Raw genomic sequence first — 18503 nt, forward strand, 5'->3', positions numbered from 1 at the left:
AATCCCACACGTGGACAATCATGGCAGCGCGGTGACGTTCCCCGCTGGCCCCGTGCTAGAGCCTGACGTGTCATTGCTGATGGAACCACACCACGAATGGGGACGGGCGTGAGGTCAACCTGGTCTTCATTCTGGGCATTCCCGCTAGATTGGCCACATCTCAGGACTGACAATGACACAATGTATACATTTGGGTGAGGAGTGTTTCCTCACCAGCTGCTTTATAAGAACAGCACTGTTGCCCGGCCAGTGTGGCTCAGTGGTTGAGCACTGACCCCTGCACCAAGAGGTCACCAGTTTGATTCCCAGTCAGGGCACACACCCAGGTTGTGGGCCCAATCCCCAGCGGGGGGCATGCAGGAGGCGGCCAGTCGATGTTCTCTCTTATCGATGTTTCTATCTCTCCCTCTCCCTTCCTCTCTCTCTAAAATCAATAAAGGAAAAAAAAAATTTTTTAAAAGAAAAAACAAAAAAAGAACAGCCCCGCTGTGAACAAGACAGCTGGTTTCCACACCTCCCTTCCTGCGCTAAAAAGGCAGCAGCAAACAAAGCCTCATGTGGTGGGCACACCCGGCTTTGTGACTTCCATTTCCCACCCCAGGTGCGGAGGCACAGGCTCTCTGTCGTTACTTAACAGCTGCCCAGGGCGTTACGCAGGACCCAACAGGCTCTGTCCCGGCAGCCCCGGGGGCGCCGTTCACACGGGCCACGAAGTGAACGGTGAGTTCTGCAACATGCGGCCCTCGGTGACACTACGGTGATATGATTTACAAGGTCTACTCCTGGGTAGACCCTCCGTGCCAATTGTACTTTGCCAACCACGAGTTTTTCTTTATAGTTTTCCATCTTGTATGCCATTCCACGGGTAATTATGTACCCATCTTCTAGCTGGGGAGGTTGGGGGAGGTCTCTGGTCCAAAGGAACACGCACGCGGGAGGCAGCCGTGTGTTTGCTTGGTTCCACAGCTGAGAGTTACCGCGTGCCCGTCACAGGTGCAGGTGCTGGGCTAGGCAATGACACTGCCCACTGAGCGAGTTCGTGTGGTAGGAGCTAGTGTCACCCCGACTGTACAGTGATGGGAGCCGGGTGTCTGAGAGGGGAAGTGACGTGGGCGCGAACCCACAGGCAGTGGAAGAGCGGACGGGCTGCGCCCCAGCCAGCCTGACTCCCGACGCACGCTCCCACCACGGATCCGCAACACCGCCGTTCCGTAGCTCCCCCCCTCCCCGTTGGCACGGCTGCTCTCCTGGTCATGGTCACCACAAAGCCTTGGTCAGCAATAGCACGGTTCTGATCACCCGCACTGTGGCATCCGGGCGATTCTCCGCGGAAACTCTCCCCAGGGGGTGGGCGGGGGGCGGGAGGGGGATGTAGCACCCTCTCCTGGGACTCAGCATGCAGGAAAAACTGGGCCTCGAGATATCTGATGAGAGACACTCTCCCTACGGCATTATTTTTCTTTCTTTAAAAAAATATAGCACAGGTCTGGGTCATCAGGAAATGGAACTCGTAGGAATGTGTGGCTATCACAAGGCTGCCCTCCCCGGAGGCCCACAGGGGACCCCTCCATCAACAAGAGCTTAGAGGATGCACGCGTGAACCTCTTTCAATCTAGGAGCACCCCGCGAGCACTTCTGGGGTCGGGGAGAGCCCTGCAGGGACAGGTCCTCCCTGGGAGGGCTCGGGCCGCTGTGCGTGCCCAGGCACAGGCCAAAGAAACTTCTATGTAGCTGCCGGCGGCCACTTGGGGAGTGAAGGGAGATGCTACTGCACGCGGAAATAAGAATTCAAGAAATCCGAGTGTATCAAGTGGCCAGGAAAGTGCACTTTGCTCTCTTTGGGAACCAGCCGATGACACTGCTCTGCTGGCATCAGACCGAAAGGTCTTCTCCCCTCCGTTATCCGCAAGTGGGGACAGAGTTCAATTCGCACTGACCAGCTGTGTGACCCTGGGGGAATGACTTAACCTCTCTGAGTTTTGGGTGCCTTGTCTGTGAAATGGGGATCACGGGGGAACCCCCCTCGTGGCTTGCTGTCCGCATTAAATAAGGGAAAGCAGGTGAGCTGCTTGGCACACTGTCGCCACCGTCAGGGACTCCTCCCGCCACTCTCCTGCCTTCTTTCACAGAGTGACCTCTTCTTCTCTCGTCAAGGTCAGAGCTCTTCACCACTGTGCCCCACACTTGTCTTGTATGAGAAGCACCTCTTAAAATGAAGTAGCCCTTCCAAGTTTGTACACCCATCTTGGCAACAATCTTATTCGCAACTGCCAAAAGGTGGCAGCAACCCAAGAGTCCACGGATGAATGATAAACAAAATGTGGCCTATCCATATAAAGGAATATTATTCAGCCTTGAAATTCTGACACTTGCTACAGCGTGGCTCACCTTGAGGATGTTATACTAAGGGAAATAAGACGGTCACAAGGAGACAGATACGGTAAAAGTCCATTATATGAGGGCCTAGAGTGGTGAAGTTCATAGAGACAGAAAGGATGGTGGCCGGTGGTGGGGAGGGAAGAGGGGGCTGTTATTTAATGGGTGCAGCGTTTTGGTTTGGGACGATAAGAGAAGTTCTGGAGATGGCTGCGCAACAATGTGAATGTATTAATGCCACTGAGCTGTATGTACACTGAAAAATGGCTACGATGGTAAATTTTTTGTGTATTTTGCCACAATTTTAAAAATTAAAAACAAACAAACAAAAAACGTCTAAGTACCTGCAAAGTCTTTTGGGGGGGCAGTGAAATGTTCTGGAAGTGGATGGTCGGGATGGCTGCAGAACTCTGTAAATGCACTAAAATTGATCGAGTTGTACACGTAAAGAGGGTGAAAGTTATGATATGTAAATGACACTTCAGTGAAGCTCTTAAAAGCAACAGCCCTGCCCTGGCCGGTTTGGCTCAGCGGTTAGAGCGTCGGCCTGCGGTCCAGAGAGACCCGGGTTCAGTTCCCGCTAAGGGCACGTACCTCGGTTGCAGTTTGTCCCCGGCCCTGGTTGGGTTGTGTGGGTGGCAGCCACTCGATGTGTCCCTTCATATCAATGTTTCTCTCTCTCTCTCTCTTCCTCTCTCTCCCTCCCGCTCTATCTGAACAAAAAATGGAAAAATGTCCTCGGGTGAAGATAAAAAAAAAAAAAAAAGCAACAGCCCTGGCCGGTTTGGCTCAGTGGTCAGAGCGTCGGCCCTCGGACCAAAGAATTGCGGGTTTGTTTCTGGTCAAGGGCACGTACCTCGGTTGTGGTTTGGTCCCCGGCCCTGGTCGGGGTCGTGCAGGAGGCAACCAGTCGATGTGTCTCTTTCACATCGACGTTTCTCTCTCTCTTTCTCTCCCTCCCTCCCTCCCAATCTGAAGATAAATGTAAAGATATCCTCAGCTGAGGATGAAAAAAATAAAAAAGCAAACAAGCAAATGCCATGCATGAGGGAACATCAGGGGATGAGGGGCATGCTCACTGACGCCCTGCACGGGCGCAGGTCTACGCAGCACTGCACCTCTGCCACCCCGCCTGACCCTGCAGGACTCACCGAGGGCGAGTTTTCGATGACGAGTTCATAGGTCAGCCCTTCAGACCCGAACCTCAGGATGTCTCCGGGTAGCAGCTTCACAGCCACGTTCTGAATGTGGCACTCATTGACAAAGGTGCCGTTGCGGGAATTGAAGTCCTGGAGAACGAAGCTGCCCTCGGCCTCATTATACTCAATGAGAGCGTGATGGTTGTCGATGTCCTTAGACTGAAATGGAGGAGGAGGACCGTCAGAGGCAGGGGGACAAGAATGACGGGGCCCTAACATGAACCGGTGTCACTGGGTGCCAGGATGTGCTGAGTGCGTCAGCTGGCCGACTGGCCAGTTTGGCTCAGCAGTTAGAGCCCGAGGACTGAACAACTGCAGGTTTGATTCCTGGTCAAGGGCACATACCTGGATTGCAGGTTTGATCCCCAGCCCCGGTCGGGGTCGTGAGGGGGGCCACCAATCAATGTGTCTCTCTCACATTGATGTTTCTCTCTCTCTCTCTTTCTCCCTCCCTCTCTCCCACTCTATCTAAAAATCAATGGAAAAACATCCTTGGGTGAGGATTAACAACAACAACAAATAGTGAAACACAAAAAGAAAGCAGGAGTAGCTATACTAATTTCAGATAGAGCAGACTCCAGAGAAAGGGAAGTTGTCAGGGATAAAGAGGGGCATTTCATACTGATAAAGGGGCAAGAAGACACAACAACCCTGAATGTGTATGTACCTAACAACAGTGCATCAAAATACAGGAGGCAAAACCACCCTCAGAACTGCTAGTAAAAGCAGACAAATCCATTTTGATAGCTGGAGGCTTCAATGTCCCTCTGTCAGGAGCAGATTCAGCAGGCAGAGAACACGTGAGGATCAAGCGAATGGCACCATCAACCAACCAGATCTAACTGGCATTTATAGACTATTTCACATAACAACAACAAAATACACATTCTTTTCAAGTTCACAGGGAACAGTCACAAAGGCAGACTACATTCTGTGCCACAAAACATATCTCAACAAGTTTAAAAGAATAGGAATTATGCAAAGTATGCTCTCAAAATTGCAATGGAATTAAACTAGAAATCAACAGTAGAAAGATGGCTGGAAAATCCCCCAATATTTATTTATTTATTTATTTATTTATTTATTTATTTATTTATTTATTTATCTTTATTGATATCAGAGAGAGAGAGAAAGAGAGAGAGAAACATCGATGAGAGAGAACATCAACTGGCCGCCTCCTGCATGCCCCCCACTGGGGATCGGGCCCACAACCTGGGCATGTGCCTCAACTGGGAATTGAACCAGTGACCTCTCCGTGCATGGGTCAATGCTCAACTACTAAGCCACACTGGCCGGGCAATCTCTAAATATTTGGAGATTAAACAACACACTTCAGAACAGCACATGAGTCAAAGAAGACATCTCAAGAGAGAAAAAAAATTATCTAGAACTAAGAAAAGGAAAATACAACTTATCAAAATTTGTGGGATGCAGCAAAAGCTGTACTTAGTGGGAAATTTATAGCATTGAATGCATCTATTAGAAAAGAAAGATCTGCCTGGTCAGTGTGGCTCAGTGGTTGAGCATCGACCCATGCACCAAGAGGTCACTGGTTCAATTCCCGGTGAGGGCACATGCCCAGGTTGTGGGCCTGATCCTGAGTGAGGTGGCCAGTCGATGTTCTCTCTCATTGATGTTTCTCTCTCTCTCTCCCTCTCCCTTCCTCTCTCTAAGATCAATAAAGAAAAGATATTTTAAAAAGAAAAGAAAAGAAAGATCTAAAATCAATAATCTAAACTTTCATTTTAGGAAACTAGAGAAGAAAGAACAACTTAAACCAAACACAAGCAGAAGAAAAGAGATGAAAATTATAGCAGAAATGAACGAAATTGAAAGCAGGAAAACAATAGAGAAAAATCAATTAAACCAAAAGCTGATTCTTTAAAAAAAACACAATAAAATTGACAAGTCTCTAGGAAGATAACCAAGAACATAGAAGATATAAATTACTAAGATTAGAAATAATAAGAGAGGCCATCACTACTAATCCGATAGACATCGAAAGGACAATAAAGGAGTATTATAAATAATTTTATGTCCACAGATATGATCACTTAAATGGACCAATTCATTGAAAGACACAATCTACCAAAACTCACATAAAGAGAACTAGATAATCTGAATAGGCCTGTATCCATGAAAGAATTCAAATAAATAATTAATAACTTTCCCAAAGAGAAAGCACCAGGTCCAGATGGGTTCACTGGTGAATTCTATCAAACATTTAAGGAAGAAATGATACCCATTCTCTATCATCTCTTCTAGAAAATAGAAGCTGAGGGAACATTTCCTAACTTATTTAATGAGGGTAACATTACTATAATATCAGAACCAGACAGAGAAATTATAAGAAAGAAAAACTGGACCATTATCTCTCATGAATATAGCTGTAAAGACCTCAACAAAATATCAGCAAGTAGAATCCAACAATGAGAAAAGAAAAAAAAAAAAAAAAAAAAAAAAATATATATATATATATATATATATATATATATATATATATATATATACCACAACCAAATTAGATTTATTCCAGGTATGCAAGGCTGGTTCAACATCAGAAGATCAATCAATGTAATCCATTACATCAGTAGGCTAAAGAAGAAAAATCACATGATCATCTCAATAGATGAGAACATTTGACAAAATCCAACATTAATTCATATTTTAAAAAACAAAACAAAAATTCTTGGTAAACTAGGAATAAGAGGGGAACTTCCTCAACCTAATAAAGAACATCTACAAGAACCCTAAAGCTAACATCATACTTAATGGTGAGAAATTACAAACTTTCCTCTTAAGATCAAGAACAAGGCAGGATGGCTCCTTTCAGCATTGTACTGGAGGTCCTAGCTAATGCAATAAGAAAAGAAAAGGAAATAAAAGGCATATAAATTGGGAAGGAAGAAATAAAACTATCTATGTTTGCAGATAACATGATTGCCCACATAGAAAATTCCAAAGAATCAACAACAACAACAACAACAGCAACAACAACAAAAACTTGTAGAATTTATAAGCAATTTTAGCAAGGTTGCAAGATACAAGGTTAACATTAAAAAGTCATTTGCTTTCTTATATACCAGCAATGAACACCTGGAATTTGAAATTAAAAACACAACACCATTTATAGTATTACCAAAACCATGAAGTACTTAGGTATAAATCTAACAAAATATGTACAAGATCTAGGTGATGAAAACTACAGAATATTGATAAAAGAAATCAAAGATCTAAATAAATGAAGAGATATTCCAGTTTTATTTGCAATTCCTTAATGATATCTTATATTTAGCATCTTCTCATATGCTTATTTGCCATCTGTATATATCTTCTTTGGTGAAGTGTCTGTTCAGATCTTTTGCTCGTTTTTTGAATTGTTTTGTTTATTGTTGAGTTTTAAGACTCATTTATTTTAGATACACGATAACCCAAATTGAAAGCAACTAAGATGCCCTTTCAAGGGTGACTGGATAAACACATTTTGGTATATCCATACAATGGAACATAGTCAGTGATAGAAATAAATGAGCCATAAAAATACTGCAGGACTCTTAAATGCATATTGCTTAGTGCAAGATATCAATCTGCAAAGACTATATATGTATGATTTTAACTATATGGAATTTGAAAAGAGTAACACTATAGAGACAGTGGAAAGATCCCTGGTTGCCAGAGGCCCGAATGGAGATGGGGAGGGGGAGGGATGAGCAGATGAAGTGCCGGGGATGTCAGGGCAGTGAAACTATGATACTGAAATGCTGGCTACATGCCATTATACATGTGTCCAAACCCACAGAATGCACAGCACAAAGAGTGAGCCGTAGTGTGAACTACATGAACTACCGACCTTAGTTAATAATAATGTATCAATATTGGTTGTAACAAATGTACCATACTAATGCAAGATGTTGGTAATAGGGGAAACTGCGTGTGTCAGGCTGGGAGATATATGGGAACTTCCTGTACTCTCCGCTCCATTTCCCGTAAACCTGAAGTGGTTCTAAAAAATATTTTTAAAAAACGTTAAAACTCATTAGATTTTTGGGAAGTGCCACCCACATCTTCATCACCATTGCCAGTGACATTTGTGCTCTGTGAACCCATGATAACTCATCAAAGAGAGAAATTCTGTGTGTTACATGTTGTTTTTTCTCTTCCTACGCCTCACTGCTTTTAGTTCCTTAAAAGCTGTCAAGCCATTATTAAGAAATCAAAGCAAGCAGGAAGTTTTGAATGACTCCACAAAATGGCTTGAGGTCCTGCCAATGTTCGGCCACGAGAGCTGGCTAGTTCTGCCCTGCAGTACCCCTCCCTCCCTCCCCTTACTTGGGAAATTGCTACAAGCTCCTGTTGGACAGAGCCCCACTATGAGACACACTTTTCACTTATTATTATCATTAGTATTACTATTAGCTAATGCATTTTGAGGACTTCCTGTGAGCTGAGCCCTGCTGAAGCACTTTGTGTGTATTCTCTTATTTACTCTGTACACCAGCCCTATGCATGGGGTTCTATTATGATCCCATCTTATAGATGAAGAAGCTGAGATGCAAAAGGTGAAATGGAAGAATAATAGCATTACCTTGATGCCAACACCAAAGACACTACGAGAAAACTATATACCAATATCCCTTGTGAACACTGATACAAAAATATTCAACCAAATACTAGCAAATTGAATTCAACAGCATCGAAAGGAATACACACACAGGATGGCATGTTATGCAGCCAGAAAAGAAGGAAATCTTGCCATTTGCAACATCATGGATGGACCTTGAGGGCAGCATGCTAAGTAAGGAAAGTCGGGCAGCTAAAGAAATACTGTACGAGCCCTGGCCAGTTTGGCTCAGCGGTTAGAGCATCAGCCTGCGGTCCCGAGAGACCCGGGTTCGGTTCCCGCTAAGGGCATGTACCTTGGTTGCAGTTTGTCCCCGGCCCTGGTCGGTCATGCGGGTGGCAGCCACTTGATGTGTCCCTTTCACATCGATGTTTCTCTCTCTCTCTCTCTCTCTGTTCCTCTCTCTCCTTCCCACTCTACCTGAACAAAAAATGTCCTTGGGTGAGGATAAAAAAAAAAAAAAAAAGAAATACTGTACAATGTTACTTATACTAGGAATCTTTAAAAAAGAAAAAAAAAAAATGGAGCTCGTTGATATAGAAATCAGATTGGTAGTTAGCAGAGGCAGAAGATGGGGAATGCATGAAATGGGTGAAGAGGATCAAGAGGTACAAACTCCCAGTTATAAAATAAATAAGGATGTAATGTACAGCAGGTGACTATAGTTTATAATACTGTGTTGCATATTTAACAGCTGCTATGATAGTAAATCTTAAAAGTCCTCATCACAAGAAAAAAAATGTGTAACTATGTATGGTAACAGATGTTAACTCTGGTGATGATTTTGCAATATATACACATATCAAATCATTGCTTTGCACACCTGAAGTTAATATAATGTTATATGTCAATTATACCGCCATAAAAATAAATAATAAAATTAAATAAAAGGATTATACACCATGACGAAGTGGAATTTATACCTGGAATGCAATCTTGATGGTCCACTGAAAATCAATCAGTGAAATACTTCACATTAATAGAAAGAAGGAAAAACCATAGTCATCTCAATTGATGCATAAAAGCCATCAACACAATTTAACACTTAAGAAAAGCCCACAGTTAACATCGGACTCAATGGTGAAAGACTGGAAGCTTTCTCTTTAAGATCAAGCACAGGATAAGGATACCCATTTTCGCCACTTCTATTCAACATAGTACTTGAAATCCTAGCCAGAGCAATAAGGCAAGATGGGGGAAAAAAGGTATCCAAATTGGAAAGAAAGAAAATTATCTCTGTTCAAAGACAACATGATCCTACATGTAGAAAATCCTAAAAATTTCACACACACACACATACACCAAATCCCTGTTAAACCTAATATGGGCAGCAACTTTTTTTTTTCTTTCTGTATGTGCCCCTAGTGGGAACCGAACATGGGACTCTCTGGTCTGCAGGCCGACACTCCAACCGCTGAGCCAAACCGGCCAGGGCTTGTTAAACCTAATAAAAAAAACTCAGTAGCAAAGTTACGAGATATAAAATCAACACACATGTATCCATTTTGAATTTATTCTTGTGTATGGTGTAAGTTGATGGTCTAGTTTCATATTTTTTGCATGTAGCTGTCCAATTTTCCCAACACCATTTATTAAAGAGGCTGTCTTTACTCATGCATCCATAAAAATCCTAGAAGAAAATGTAGGCAACAAAATTTCACACATTATACGCAGCAGAATTTTCACTGATACATCACCTAAGGCAACAGAAACAAAGGAGAAAATGAACACATTTTCTGGGACTACATCAAACTCAAAAGCTTCTGCATAGCAAAAGATACAATCATCAAAATGGAAAGGCAACCCACGGTATGGGAGAGCATAATTACCAATGATATACCAGATAAGGGGTAAATTTCCAATATAGAGAGAGTGCTCATACAACTCAACAAAAGGAAGACACAGAACCCAATTAAAAAATGGGCAGAGGAACTAAATAGACACCTCTCCAAACAGGACATACAAATGGCTAAGAGACATATAAAGAAATGCTCAACATCACTAATCATCAGAGAGATGCAAATTAAAACAACAATGAGGTATCACCTCACACCTGTCAGAATGGCAGCCAGCAACAAATCATCAAACAACAAGTGTTGGTGAGGGTGTGGAGAAAAGGGGACTCTAGTACACTGCTGGTTGGAATGCAGACTGGTGCAGCCACTATGGAAAACAATATGGTGTTACTTCAAAAAATTAAAAATTGAACTTCCATTTGACCCAGTGATCCTATTTCTAGGAATATACCCTAAGAAGCCTGAAACACCAATCAGAAAGAATATATGTACCCCATGTTCATAGCAGCACTATTTACAATAGCTAAGATCTGGAAACAGCCCAAGTGTCCATCAGTAGACGAATGGATAAAAAAGCTGTGGTACATACACACAATGGAGTACTATGCAGCTGTAAGAAAGAAAGATCTCTTATCCTTTGAGACGACATGGAGGGACCTGGAAAGTATTATCCTAAGCGAAACAAGCCAAACAGAGAAAGACAAGTATCATATGATCTCACTTATTTGTGGAATATAATGAACATAACAGTCTGAGGAACGGGGTTGTCCCAGAGACATGGAAGTGGGGTACAGACTGACAATCCCCTAAAGAGGGGGTGGGGGGAGAGAGATAAACCACAGAACTTATATGCATATATGTATGAAAAAATGGACATGGACAACAAAGGTGGGGACAGGGTGGGGAGGGAGGAGGAGGGGGGAATCAGTGAGGAAAAAAGGAGAAACGTGTAACAAAAATAAATAAATTAAAAAAAATCAACACACAAAAATCAATTGCATTTCTATACACTAACAATGAACAATCTGAAAAGGGAATTAAGAAAACAATTTCATTTACAATATAAGCATAAAAATACTTAGGAATACACTTAAACAAGTTGATAAAAGATTTGTACATTGAAAACCAAACTGTTGCTGAATGAAAGAAGACAAATAAGTAAAAGGACATCCTGTGTTTATGGATTGGAAGACTTAATAATGCTAATATGTCATTACTACCCTTAAAAGGGGAGGAAATTCTGCCCGGCTGGTGTCGCTCAGTGGTTGAGCATCAAGATGTCCTGGGTTCGATACCTGGTCAGGGCACATTCCCAGGTTGTGGGCCCAAACCCCAGTGAGGGGCATGCAGGAGGTGGCCAATCAATGATGTTTCTCTCTCTCTCTCCCTCTCCCTTCCTCTCTCCCTAAAATCAATAAAGAAAAAAAATGGTTAAGATAGTATATTTTATGTGAGATTGTGTGTGTGTGTGTGCGCGCGCGCGTATTTATTTATTTATTTATTATTATTATTTTTTTCCTTCTGTGGTCCCATACTCTGGTGTGGTAAGTGTGCCTGAGGGGGACTGGAAAAGGAAATTATGCTGACATTCCAAAGGTATGTTATCTGGATGCAAAAAGACAATAAACCGTCTTAAGGTAAAGACTGACCTTTGTCAAGGAAGCTCAAGGCCTAGCATATGACTACAGCCTTGATCGCTTTCAGTTGGGATATTTATGTTCAGACCATCCTCTGTGGTTATTTTCAGTCTCTGGGTGTGTAGGACCCACCGTGCATGCTCATGTGATATATATTTTGACACACACATGTGCTGTGACTGAAGGATGCTGGAGCACATGGCAATGCCAGGATTTGAACCCACGTTTAATTCCAGAGTCTGTATCCTTGACTTGCGTCCAATGCTTTTCAGAGTGGAAAGTGATTTAATAATGAGAGAGAAAGTGGGTTGGAACTGAATACGGAACACAAATGAATTTTTAAAAGGCACCTGCATTTTACACAACTTTTCAGCGCACAGAGTGCTTGAAATACTGAAACTAAACCAGTGCACTGAGGCCAAACTGCTCCGCTGCCCGCTGCGCCCGAGCCGGCCTCCCCAGGAGCTGCCGGTCCATCGCAAAGCCAAGGCCGGGCTCGGAATGGACCTGAACCCTGCTTCGGAGACGGTTCCCCCTGCATCATCGGGAGCTCGGAACCCAGTCTCAGACCTATCCTCCGGACTCCCGGCCTTCCTTACCCTCCCTCCTTCCTCTGCTTGACTCAACGTGATCTCAGCTCCTCTCCCCCCATCCGCTCCCTGTGGGCACTCCCCTGCGCATCCCCAGCCCGGGTCCCTGCTCAAGCTCACCAGCTCCTTCAGGTCCATCCCTGCCCGCCCGCCCCCAGTCCTCTGGCCGCCCTCACGCTTCCCTCCTCAGGTCCCGCCTGGCCCAGCACGTCTGCTCCCTTCAGGCCCCTCAGCCACCAGGTGCCGGTCATCAGCTTTTCATTCTACTTGGATAACAGCCCTGGTCCCTGGGCCTGTTCCCTGCAGGGCTTTCTTCATTCCCCTCTTCTGACCCTCTCCCCGGCTCGTCACTGTCCCCTGCCGCAGGAGGCCAGCCTGGGCGGCTACATCCGGGCCCGGGCTCCTGCCTCTGATTTCCTGGGTTTGGCCAGTGGGAGATTAGAGAGATCAGAGCAGCGAGGAGAGTTTATTCCATTTGAAACTCACCTTGGTCACTCCACACCCACTTTGAATGTTTCTTCAGCTTCCTGCCAGAACCCAGGCTTCCCTTATGGGGAAGCTCTCAGACATGACCGTCAAGCCCCCCTCCCTCCCGCCAAGGAGCTCAGAGTGGTCTTGCCTTCATCGCACCCTGGTCTGGTCCTGGCTCAGCAGTATCTCCTCTTGTATCTTCAGTCTCCCTTTGACCCATCCCTAGACATTCCTCCCCTCCCCCACTCCCTTCCTCTATTGTCAAACTGCTTCACGAGGGCTCCAGTCCCATGTCATCCGTGGCCTCCCAGCCTCTCTGTGGCACTTGAAACTGTTGTCGGGGGGAGGCATGTGGCCTGGTGGCTGAGGAGTTGGGGAGGCAGGACAGTGCGGTGGGTACTGCACTGGCCGTGGGAGCAGGTGGCCTGGGACTGAGGTCCAGCTCTCCTGCTTCCTAGCTGGGTGAGCTTGGGCAGTAGCCTATTCTCTGGGTCCCTCCGTCTGTCATCTGTCAATGGGGACAACGATAGAACAGACTTATAAGTCACTGGTGCTATACAGACAAGGTAACCCATATAAAAGCCCTTAGAAGAGAACTTTGGCACAGATAGCAAGTGTTAAAAGGTTCACTGTTCATCCGGCTCGTGTGGCTCAGTGGTTGAGCATCGTCCCTGCACCAAGAGGTCGCCGGTTCAATTCCCAGTCAGGGCACATGCCCAGGTTGTGGGCCAAATCCCCAGTGGGGGGCATGCAGGAGGCGGCCAATCGATGTTCTCTCTCTCATTGATGTTTCTATTTCTCTACCTCTCCCTTCCTCACCTCAGGTCTTGCAGTCCTGTCTCGTCCCTCCAGTCTGACCCTCTCGGCCATGATATCACCCTCACCGCTCATCAGGCCGTCTTTCCCCTCGGCCCCTGGCACTGACCCTGCTGAGTCCTCTGGAAAGCTCAAACCAGTCCCTAACACCACCCCCGCCCCATGACCACAGGCCAGGCAATGTTAACGGTGATGGGCAGAATGGACTCCAAGGATGCCCATGCCTTGATCCCTGGAGCCTGGGAATGTGCTCCATCATGTGGTAGAGGGACTGTGCAGATGTAAGCATTACTCAGCAGATGTAAACATTACTCAGCAGAAGAGGGAGAGGAGCCTGGATTATCCAGGTGGGACTAATCTAATCAGAGAACCCGACCTGGCTGGCTGGAGAGATGAGTCAGAGGGGGAGGTCAGAGCGATTCAATGACTGAGAAGGACCCACTGCTGCTGGCTTTGGATGCAGGGGGCCAGAGCCCTGGCACGTGGGTGACCTCAAGGGGCTCACAACAACCTCCAACTGAGAGCCAGCAAGAAAATGGGGACCTTGGTCCAAAACTGCACAGGCTAGACTGCCAACCATCTGAAGGGACCGAGTGGCGTCTTCCCGGAGATTCCGGAGAAGAGCCCAGGCCGCCTGCACCTTGATTCCGGCTTCACGTGGCCTGGAGCAGAGGAACCAGCAGAGTCCACCTGACCTCTGACCTACAGACTGTCCTTTCAAGTAGCAAACAAATACAATAACCAATATTCACTACAGTATTTACCACCGCTAAGCACATCGCAGTAATTCAGTCTCATGACAGTCACTGCAATGGTCCCCATTGCTCCCGTGCAGACGCCGCAGCAGAGAATGGCTGCGTAACTGGCCCGAGACCTTGCAGCTCAGGAGGGTGGAGCCAGGCTCCAAACCAGCCGCCTGGTGCCCAGGTCGAGCGTGCCCTTGGCCGCTGCATTCTAGGGCCGCACTGCCTGATCTCCCACCCAAATAACAGAGATCGTTACCTCCTTAAAAGCCTTTTCAGGGGGAGGTTCCATCTTCAAACGAGTTAAATGTCAAACATAAGAATGTCCGAAGGTGTAGAGAGTTTTTCCAAGAGTTTATTGTAACCAAACCGATGACATATGCCAGGGAGCAAGATCTCGAATGCTCCAGCAAATGACAGTTTTGCAGCTTCTTTTATGCATTTGAGATTTAGGAGAGAATGTAAGGAAGACCAACGGAGGTGGGGAAAGCCAGCTGGGGCCCGGGTTACAGGACAGTTAAGATGACATGTTCTTTTGAGGGTTAACACCCCCTTCGAGGGGTATTGCTCACAAGAACAATGGACTGGGCTGGCTTAAAACCTTTCACTAAAGAATTTACAGGCCCCGGGCGTGACTACCCATCATATACCTGCCCAGGTAGGAATTTATGATCAGGTCACCCTGTGAGGTGGCTGTCCATAGAAACCCCCCATTTTTTTTTTCTGTCCACCACATTTTGCCACCAACATGCCGTCAAGCCCTTCTCTCCCTGGCCAAATCATTCACCAAACACCTCCAGACCTTAATCCACGCGGTTCAACATCCGGGGTTTCCTTTCCTGCCTGCTCTGTCTGGCAGATCCCAGGCTTCTCCTTACAGAGGCAACTAAAGCTCTTCTCCTCTGCGGGGTGTCCAGACCCCAGGACAGACTGCTGTGGGGCCTCTGTCGCCCCAACCCTCCCCTTCCAAGGGAAGCACCAGGCCAACATTTCCCCTTTACCCAAGTCCCCCACTAGATGGCGCCACGCGGGTCCTTGAGTTAAGAGGATCACAAGAAAATTCATGTCATGTGTCATCGACAATTTTCATTAAGCTTATAATCGCAGTTAACTCACATGGAGTTTCAGATATTTAGATGTTTAAATGTTCCCCAAAGCTAAATGTACACTCAAAGAACGAAGCTTCTTTCTTCAGAAGCTTTGAGTCAGCCTGGAATCTGAAACTCCGTCCCCCCTTCCCCGGCGGACTGTGTGACTCTGGGCAAGTTACTTAACCTTTCTGAGCCCCATTTGCACATCTTGAAATGAACATGAAAATGATAATAGTAGTTCCTACCCCATAGGATTGTTTTCAGGCTATAATTCTGTAAATACATTATACAGAACATACACAGAATATGTTAAAACATGCAATATGCATTACATAATCTATACATGTATACTGCCGCTGTTTGTATTATTTGTGCTTTCCAAAGATTAGGACCTTCCACCTAACACCCATTAGAATGGCTGTTATCACACACACACACACACTCCAAACAGGAACTCCCGAACACCAGAAAATAACAAGCGTTGGTGAGTATGACCCTGTGCACTGTTGGTGGAAAGGTAAATTGGTGTGGTCGCTACGGGAGAGAGGATGTAAGTTCCTCAAAAAATAAAAAAGTAAATTATCGTATGGCCCAGCAAGTCCACTTTTGCGTATCCCCCGAAGAACTGAGAGAGGGGCTTGGAGAGAGGTTTGCCCAGCCCAGCTCACAGCAGCGTTCTTCACGACGGGAAAAGGTGGGAACAACCCGAGTGTCCGCCAACAGACGATGGACAAGCAAAATGGGGTGCAGACATACAAAGGAGTATTACTCAGCCTCAGAAAGGAAGAACATTTTGACAAATGCTACAACATGGATGGACCTTCAGGGACACTACGCTGAGTGAAGTAAGGGTCACAAAAGATCAACTACTGGAGGGCTGTCCGCACGTGAAGTACCTGGACTGGTCAGATGCATGGAGACAGAGAAGGGTGGTTGCCAGGGCCTGGAGGAGGGAGGCGGAGTCAGAGTCTAATGGGCGGAGTCAAAAGTTCCGGAGAGGAATGGGGGAGGGGCCGCACCACACCAGGAATGTACTGACGCCCCTGAACTGTACGCCCTTCAAAATGGGTAAGATGGTAAATTCCATGTGATGTGTACTTCACCACAAAAAGTGAGAAAAATGATTACAGTCTGGGCGGTTTCTCTGAACTTTTCCCCGGAAACCGACCTGCCAGAGGGAAGGAGGTCCACAGACTGACCGAGGAAAGCAGCCCGTTTCCAGCTGCCCTGCTGAGTTGGGTGGCCGAGGGCTCAGTGTTCAAGGGGGTCCTGAAACCTCCCCAGGGGGGCCCGGTGAGTTCTTGGGGAGGGTTAGGGTCAGGCAGCTCTCCACTGTTTTTTCGTTTTCCTTGTTGTTCTCACCCAAGGATATTTTCCCATTGATTTTTAGAGAGAGTGGTAGGGAGGGAGAGAGAGAGACAGAGAGAGAGAGGGAAAGAAACATTGATGTGAGTGAGACACATCGATCGGTTGCCTCCCGCACAACCCTGACAGGGAATGGGGATTGAACCTGCAACCCAGGTACGTGCCCTTGACTGGGAATCTAGCTTTTTGGTCTGCGGCTGATGCTCCTCTTAACCACTGAGCCAAACCAGCCAGGACAGCTCTCCACTGTTTAACCTACGCTTCTCTTTTCCTCAAAACAAAGTTTATTGAAATAGTACACACACACCACACACACACACACACACACACACACACACACCACACAACACACACACACACTCACACTCACACGCCCCAAACAGGAGCTCCCACATCAGAAGAGAAGCAGCATGTGATCCAGATGGTGGGGTTCTCAAAGTTGCTCCTGGAACCATCTCCATGGGTCCCCATAACCACCACCCAATCATGGCAAGCATACAAATGTGAGGATTCCCAGGCCTTCCCCCAAACCCCCTGGGTGAGAAGGTCTAGGGGCTCATGTTTAACAAGCACTTTTATACATATGAAAAATTCGACAACCACTGGCTTACAGTATTTTTTCATTCTGGGAGAACTGAGTCCCTCTCTCAGCAGAGTTTAAATAACGGCCACATCCAACTCTAAAAATTACAGTTCAGAAGGCACAGCAGATGGTGTAAATGATAATTTACAAGGTTTAGCTCTGAAATGAGCAAGGCAGAGCCTTTCCAGCCGTGTAAAATGGGAGGGAAGATCTGAATAGAGCTCCTGATTGTCAGTCTGGGCCCAGCTGCCAGGACGGTCATTTCAAGATGCAGGTCTTCCCTTTGCTTAAAACCCTCCAGTGCCTTCTTCCCATTACCCTTCAGATAAAGATCAAAATCCTTATGGTGGCATGAAGGAGACCTCCTCATCTCTTAGCCCTCCTCCTTCCCACTCTTACTCCGGGTACTGGTTATCTCTCAGTCCCTTGGGCTCGCATTATGCTCTTTTACCCCAGGGCCTTTGCACATGCCGTTGCCTTCTTCCCTTGTCTAGTTAAGTCTTCTTTGTCCTCCACATTTCTTTCCTTTGGAGCCCGTGTTGTCATGGAACTACTCATACTTTTGTGGGATCTTTGACTTATGTCTCTGTCTCCTAGCAGCTTCTGACTGCAGGGACCAGGCCTAATTAGGCCATTGTTGTGTCTCCAGGATTGTCTCAGTGCTGAGGCTCCCGGTAAATATTTGTGGAACGAATGAGCGACAACAACAGCAAAACCGGGGCTGGTGAACACAGGCTTCCTATGGCCACCGGGGAACAAACTCCTTACAGGATGCAGAAAAAAATGTCTGGAGAGCAAATTCTACAAATGTCAATATTGATTTTCTCAGAGTCAAATGATTATAAGTGACTTTTCTTTTCTTCCTTATACTTTGCTTTCCCTCAATTAAAAAAGAAACACACACACACACACACACACACACACAAAATAAGCATGTAACTACCTTCCATTATCAGAAGAAGGAAATGATTTCAAAATACAGGGTGGGGCAAAAGTAGGTCTACAGTTGTTCATACGGAAAATACTACAATAACTAATAAATAATAATACAAGCAAAAACTCTGTATTTTGCATACTCACAACTGTAAACCCACCTTTGCCCTACCCTGTTCATACCAATAATCAAAACAATATGTCAGCCTTGCAAATGACTGTCTATTCTTTAGGATTTACCCAAGTATAGAAAACAACCCTTTTTTTATTTGCTAGATGTGA

At 45.8% G+C, this 18503-nt stretch overlaps 1 protein-coding gene across 1 annotated transcript in view; it reads right to left on the minus strand.

Annotated features, from left to right (window-relative positions):
• FHAD1 (forkhead associated phosphopeptide binding domain 1) overlaps positions 1-18503 on the minus strand; it is a 111217-nt gene that overhangs the window by 87808 nt on the left and 4906 nt on the right. Inside the window, exon 2 of the mRNA XM_036257259.1 lies at positions 3528-3734. Coding sequence (XP_036113152.1) covers positions 3528-3734 — 207 coding nt within the window. The remainder of the gene's footprint in view (positions 1-3527; positions 3735-18503) is intronic.

Source organism: Molossus molossus, unplaced genomic scaffold (assembly GCF_014108415.1).
Source record: "Molossus molossus isolate mMolMol1 unplaced genomic scaffold, mMolMol1.p scaffold_m16_p_12, whole genome shotgun sequence".
Classification (NCBI taxonomy): Eukaryota; Metazoa; Chordata; class Mammalia; order Chiroptera; family Molossidae; genus Molossus; species Molossus molossus.